Consider the following 7,382-nt stretch of genomic DNA (forward strand, 5'->3'; position numbering starts at 1 on the left):
TGTTCTGCTTCATTCAACAGGGGAACCGGAGGCCTTCCAGATGGGTGTTGGATCTCCAACTCCCACCAGCCCCAGTCAGCCTGGTGAGGAGTGCTGGGAACCGTGCACCAGCACAGGTCTCCATGGCACCTTATTTATGAGGTGGGCATTAGAATGAATGCAAAATGCCCCATGCCTACCACCAGACAAAGGCCACACGAGTAAAGGTGTTAGGCAAACAACACAGAATATGTGATTGCCAACAATTGTGCAGCCACCTTCCACCACCCGCATTTCAAGAACACGAAAGTGACAAAGTGTTAGAAAGAATTTTTAAAAATGTTAGCTAGAGGCATCATCATTCTCAGCTACAGCAGCCCTAACGGCTTCCTTTTTCCCAGAAGTGAAAAAAATCTTAATATGTACTGTAACTATTAAAAATCAAACAACAAAACCAAAAATAGAATTTTCAAAAAACAGAGAAATCACTTCTGAAGGTCGCTTAGCTTGGTGCAAGATATGAATTCAAGCGCACACCTGTGTGATGGTGAAGCCACTCTCTGGAAAGGGGGCAGAGGCCAAGTCGCTGCAATCAGCACATGTACAATCCAGGTGCAAGAGAAACATCTCGCTGCTCCCCAAGGGAGCATGGAGACTTTGTTTCTCCAGCCACCTTCAGCCACTCATGGATCCCTTTCTCCCTTGAGTTACTTGTCTTTCCCCATTTTCTTCCCCAAAGCTGGAACTGGAACCCAGAGAGGCCACACGAGGCTTCCTCACAGAACACAAGACCTGAAGGTGGATCAGACGAAGGCAGGCCATTCAGTGCAGCACCATCCTGCTCCCCAGTGTGGCCAACCAGAAGCCACTTGAGAAGCTCCTACGGCAAGTGGCACATGGAGGAAACAGTACTTCCTCAACTACGACTTCCCAGCCAATGGGATTCAATGGATGGAGGGCATCATTGGGTTCTAGTATTATGGTGAGACAGGAAGAAAAAACTGGCAGCAGCAACCCAAGGCCTCATGTGAGTCCTTCCTAGTCACTACACTTGGGCAAAAAAAAATGAAAGGCACAAATACAGGATGGGTGACACCTGGCTTGAGAGCAGTACATGTGAAAAGGATCTAGGAGTCTTGGCAGACCACAAACTTGACGTGAGTCAACAGTGTGATGCAGCAGCTAAAAAAGCCAATGCAATTCTGGGCTGCATCAATAGGAGTATAGCATCTAGATCAAGGGAAGTAATAGTACCACTGTATTCTGCTCTGGTCAGACCTCACCTGGAGTACTGTGTCCAGTTCTGGGCACCACAGTTCAAGAAGGATACTGACAAGCTGGAACGTGTCCAGAAGAGGGCAACCAAAATGGTCAAAGGCCTGGAAACGATGCCTTATGAGGAACGGCTTAGGGAGCTGGGTATGTTTAGCCTGGAGAAGAGAAGGTTAAGGGGTGATATGATAGCCATGTTCAAATATATAAAAGGATGTCATATAGAGGAGGGAGAAAGGTTGTTTTCTGCTGCTCCAGAGAAGCGGACACGGAACAATGGATTCAAACTTCAAGAAAGAAGATTCCACCTAAACATCAGGAAGAACTTCCTGACAGTAAGAGCTGTTCAACAGTGGAATTTGCTGCCAAGGAGTGTGGTGGAGTCTCCTTCTTTGGAGGTCTTCAAGCGGAGGCTTGACAGCCATCTGTCAGGAATGCTTTGATGGTGTTTCCTGCTTGGCTGGATGGCCCTTGTGGTCTCTTCCAACTCTATGATTCTATGATTCTAGTCCTGAGGACACTTGTGATCCTTTCAACAGGGAGATGCTGAGCACTGAACCCAGGAACTTCTGCACACAAAGTTGGTGCTTCTATACACCAAGCCACAGATAGTCTCTCTTTCTCCAAAGTTTATTGCTTATTAAGAGACTTATATACCGTTGGAAGAATGAGATGAAAATAAAAAGAACATCATGTAAAGTTAATCAAGCAGAGTAAACAGGGCAACAGAGGGGAGAAGGGGCAGCTCTTCTGAGCAGCAGAGCTCTGTCCATTGACTTCCGAAACCAAATAGTCAAATATTCGCTGCAGTCTGTGCATTTTTCTAGGCGATAGCTCAGCTGGCAGAGAATTCTTATTCTTATGATTAATTAAATTTGTATACTGCCCCATACCAAGAGGTCTCAGGGAGGTTCCAACATAAAAACACAAAATACATAATAGAAACAAAAACATGAACCACCGAAGAATTTTCCCTAGACCCAAGAATGAGGCTCATCTCAGGGTCGCAGGTTCGAGCCCCACCTGGAGCGAAAGATTCCTGCGCTGTCGGGGGCTGGGCTGGATGACCCTCGTGGCCCCTTCTGACTCTACAGTTCACCTGTGAGATGTGATTGTGGAAGGAGGGGGTGACTGGCTCGCTTTCCTTTTATCATGTGCTTTGTGCTTCTTGCTCTGTATTTTTACAGAGTATTATTTTATACTAGTTGAATGATAGTTGAATGTCACTTTTTACTTGACATAGGTTGCTTATTTTAAAGTTGTGCTTTATTATTATCACATTTTTGCATTGCGTGAGGTTGTTCTAAAAGGCAGGCTTCCTCAAACTCGGCCCTCCAGATGTTTTTTGGCCTACAACTCCCATGATCCCTAGCTAGCAGGACCAGTGGTCAGGGATGACGGGAATTGTAGTCTCAAAACATCTGGAGGGCTGAAGGCCCCTCCCGCACCCCGTAACAACAACAAACAACAACAACACAGGATGCAGCGCCCTCCCCCAGCCGCCGGTAACCATGGAGACCCCTCAGGCGCCTCCTCCCCCAGGTGACGGAGGTGGTGGGGATCCCTCCCCGGCTCGCCCCCCCCCCTCGCTGACCTGGTAGCTGAGCAGCTCCCCGACGTCCATGCCGGCGGCGCCCCTTCCCCGCGGCAGAACCGGCGCTTCTCTTCCCGGCCCCCTGCGCGGCCGCTTCTTCTTCCGGACTGTCGCGAAAGGCCGCGAAGCTGCCGTCAAGCGCCCGGAAGGGGAGGGGGAAGAGGCGCTGCCGTAAAGCGCGCGCGCCGCACGTGGGGGCCTCGCTCGGTCGAAGGAGGAGCTGCAGCTGCAGCTGCAGCGGCGGCGGCGGCTATTGCCTCTAGCGCCCCTAGCGGCGGGGCTGGGAATCGGAGCGCTTGCTCGAGGTTCGCGGCATTCCTTTCTCCCGCCCTTCTTTCGACGGCGGCAGTGTGGCGCAGCGGTTAGAGAGGAGGCTCCCAGGCTTTTTTTCGCCCCAATCCTTAAGATTATGATTATTTCCTTGGCCTGCGTATTGTTTAGGTGGTTTCGTTGGCTGGAGGGAGGCTGCTGCTGTTGATTTTAATCTTTTCTATCCTTGTTTTAGATCTTCTTATGATGTATATGGAAATCTGTTGTGTGCCTGTTGGCGTTTTATTTATTGTTTATGGCTACTTCTGTTTACGGGCGTAATTAAGCGTGTGTGTTTTCATGTTGTCAGCTGCCTACAGCGTGGTTTTTAAGTATGGAAGGGCGGCATCCAAATAAATGACTGTACCTAATGGTCAGGGGTCCCTTTACCTTTTTAAGGTGCTACTGGATAATTTTTTAATTTATTTCGATTGCGTCAGACCAACACGGCTACCTACCTGAATTTTCAAAAAGAACTGTGTCGTTGGAGTGATTTCCACCGTTTTAACTACATGCTGCGTGAAGAAAGTCATTGTTTTATCCAACCTGACTCTTCCCACATTCAGCTTCACTGAATGTCCACAAGTTCTAATGTTATGAGAGAGGGAGGAAAAACTTTTTCCTATCCACCTTCTCCAGATTTGCCAATAAACCCCACTACTATTTCTTGCAAAAGTGTGCTATGTATTTTCTGCTCTGCTGGAAAATGATTCTGCAAACCGATACCCTGAGAGCCCCCTCATTGCTCAAGGAAAGAGGAGAAAAACTCCTCGGTTAAACCAAAGATGTGATCAATGTGTTTCATTTGCAGGAGATCTGAAGTAGTGAAAAGCAAAAACTGCCAGCACAAATTGGAAAGGAAAGCTAATTGCACGGAATCCTGCAAAACATAGTGTAGTGTGTCTTTTTCTCCCACCCCCTTTAGGAAAACGAGCAAACAAACAAACTCCTGTGTCATTAACAGCAGAGTGTGCACAGTTATCTCTGTGGGAGTTTGCTTGAAAGATAGGCCCGAAATTAAAAACATATATAATTTTTTGACAGAAGCCTTCAGCCAGCGCCCCAGTCGTTTCAGTGTAGCTGAGGATGAACCAGTCAGGATGAAATTAACTCCACAAATCTCTGCTCTAAAGAAGAGATAAATGGCACATAATTATTGCATCCTTCTTTTTATTGAGCATCCAGATAGAGCCAGCTGTGACCAAGGGACGCGAGTGCAGTTGCGCTGCAGAAATCAGTGTATTCATGGGAATGTTGGAAGAGTTACTGGGAAGCGTGATGACTAGCGCTAAGCAAGAAGACACAATAATTTGTGCATAAATAAACAGAGAATAAACACTTGACAGCACAAGCCTACGCATGATGCGCTCAGACCCAAGTCCTATTCACGGCTATTGCTTCCAAGTCCCAGTTGCTGGAAACCACGGGAAGGAAGAGGGCTCTTGTGCTCGGATCCTGCTTGCGGATTTCCCACAATGGGCATCTATCTGGTTGTCCACTTTTGAGAACAGGAGGCTGGACTTGATGAGCCATTGGCCCTGATCTTCTTCTTATCTTCTTGTTATCTTAGAATGGCCACCTAGTCATTGCACAAGAGTAAAAAGGGAAAGAGTTTCAGTGGTACCTTGGTTCTCAAAATTAATCTGTCCCAGAAGTCCGTTACAAAACCAAAGCGTTACAAAACCAAGGCACGCTTTCCCATAGAAAGTATCGGTAATGCAAAATGGATTAATCCGTTCCAGACTTTTCAAAACAACCCCTAAAACAGCAATTTAACATGATTTTTTCCTATCTAACGAGATCCTTGCTCCATAAAATGAAAGCAATAAACAATGTACTGCAGTCACACAATCAATTAATCATTAGCTGAACTGAACTGTCTTCCACACAGTCACAAAAACAAAACAAAAAGCCACATAAACACGAAATAAGTAGCAAAAAGAGACAGATCTGAGCATAACAATCAAAAAAGAAGTGTGGCACTCAAAACGGAGCACGTTTGGCTTCTGAAAAAAGTTCACAAACCAGAACACTTACTTCTGGGTTTGCAGTGTTTGGGTTCCAAGTTGAGTACCAAGGCATTGGAGAACCAAGGTCCCAGGCTGTACTGCACAAACAGAACTGAAAGCCCAGCAGATGTAACACCACAAGCAAAAGAATCAATTGACCCATCTGAGTGGATGTTTCTGCGATAGCTCCTCTAGTTCATAGAATCTTAGAGTTGGAAGGGACCCGAGGGTCATCTAGTCCAACCCCCTGCAATGCAGGAATCTCAGCAAAAGCATCCATGACAGATGGCCATCCAACCTCCACTTAAGAACCTCCAAGGAAGGAGAGAACCTCCCGAGGGAGACCATTACTATGGATCCATCAAGGCTGAAGTCCTTTATCATTGTTATTATTGTTTGCTGTTTAGTCGTGTGTTATATTTGTTAAATTTGTATGCAACCATTGGCAGCGCCAGATAACAGCCTGCTGTGTCTACAGAATCTAGCCTCGAATCTGCTGCCTGGACCGGGCAAAGCCACCCCAACGCACAGCATTGCCCAGCATCTCATCACCAGGAGCCCACCTGGGCCCTTGCAGGTCCTCTTTAGGTGGAGGCTTCGCACAAGCCAGGCTTTTGGGGGGGGGGCATTTGCAGTTATCTTCAGCCACAGAGGGGGGGGTATATTGGTGTGTGTTGAGCACATGGAAGGAATGTGGGGAACTCTGACACCTCCTGAATATACACAAATCACCACATTGTTCGGCTTTATTTATTGATATTTAAATGATTTTTTTATTGACAGCTTTTCTTTGCCTTTCCGGTTTTAATTGTTGCATATGCATTTTTTTTAAAAAAATCATCTTGCTGTGTTTTATGTAAACCGCTTAGGGATTTTGCATATTAAGCGATATATAAATATTTTTGATGATGGCTACAATCAATAGATTGGGTGTGGGTTGGAATCCTCAAACAAGTTATCGCTGAGGCTGTCTCCGATGGCTCTTTGGTGCTCTCTCAATTTGCTAACTTGAGGAAAACAGACAAGACCTGGCTGAGGTCTGGCTTTCCCAGAAGCCCCTGGGGCTCCTCTCTCGCACACCTCCGAACCGTGGTGCCGTTTCCTGGCCTCCGAAGACTCCAATCCGGCTTTATTGCTGCCTGGGAAACTAAATTCTCTCCCCCACGATTGCGAGGGAGGATTCAATAACAGAGCAGTGTTATCCAATAAAGGAAGATGGAGCATGGGGACAAAATATTGAATCAAAGGCAAATACAGAAAGCAAACGAAGACGAGGAGAAGCTGGAGAAAACAGAAGGGGCGGCTGGGAGCAGGTTGCAGGCAGGCTGGCTGGTAGCTAGGGTGGAACTGGAGCCTCAGGTAAAAAGGAGGTGATGGGAGGGGGCACCAAGCAACCACATGTCTGCTCTCATTAAATCATTTTTTAAACACCTAGAGCCTGATATAGCACAGAGGGAAGTGCAAATGTAAGAACAGTCATTCTGAATAGTGCCCTGAGCTCCTTCCAGTTCTTAGGGTTCCATGCCCAGTGGGGGTGGGAATCTAATGGAGGACTTTGCTGAACTGGTCAGACAAATTTCTTTCTAAGGCAGTGACCTTAGCTGGCCACTTTAGGGTCCTCATCAGCAACCCAAAATAATGAGCTAAGGTTGCAGGAGCCACAACTAAGGGATGGGGCCCTCATGGGTGGGCCTTTCCTCCCCTCCCCTAGCTAGCCCGAAAGGTGTGAGAGAGTTGGGCTGGAAGCAAAGGTGGAAGCTGGAGACCCAGAAGCAAGATCTCCTGGGGCCTTAACACTTTGGACTTGGGCTTGGTTACAGTTGGATGTGAGGTGGTTTTGGTTTAGCCCCGTGGTTCCCAAAGTGGGTGATAACACCCGATGGGAGGCAGTTGGGTGCCTGGGGGGGGCATGCTAAGAGGCCAGGGGCACTGAAGCTGTAAATGACCAACAGACTTTGAAAAGCTAGTATCGCTGGATCGAGTCCATCCGTTTTGTTGAATTAATTGAACTCATTTTAATTGGATTTCGAATAAATGTGCAATTGTTGCCATTTTGAATTTTATTCCTCAGAGTGGGTTGTTAACTATTCTTTTTATAGGGTGGGGTGAGACTCACTAAGGGGGAGTCTATGCAACTGAGAGGCCATCGACCTGAAAAAGTTTGGTAACCACTGGTATAGATGATAGATAGAGATATAGATAGATTAGATCAATAGATC

General features: G+C 46.9%; 1 protein-coding gene across 1 annotated transcript in view; it reads right to left on the reverse strand.

Moving 5' to 3' along the window:
• The window catches only part of CTNNBL1 (catenin beta like 1), an 86,007-nt gene extending 83,046 nt beyond the window's left edge, over positions 1–2,961 (reverse strand). Inside the window, exon 1 of the mRNA XM_060277412.1 lies at positions 2,846–2,961. Coding sequence (XP_060133395.1) covers positions 2,846–2,875 — 30 coding nt within the window. The 5' untranslated portion in view covers positions 2,876–2,961. The remainder of the gene's footprint in view (positions 1–2,845) is intronic.
• Positions 2,962–7,382: the final 4,421 nt, after the last annotated feature.

Source organism: Zootoca vivipara, chromosome 7, assembly GCF_963506605.1.
Source record: "Zootoca vivipara chromosome 7, rZooViv1.1, whole genome shotgun sequence".
In the NCBI taxonomy this organism is placed as follows: domain Eukaryota; kingdom Metazoa; phylum Chordata; class Lepidosauria; order Squamata; family Lacertidae; genus Zootoca; species Zootoca vivipara.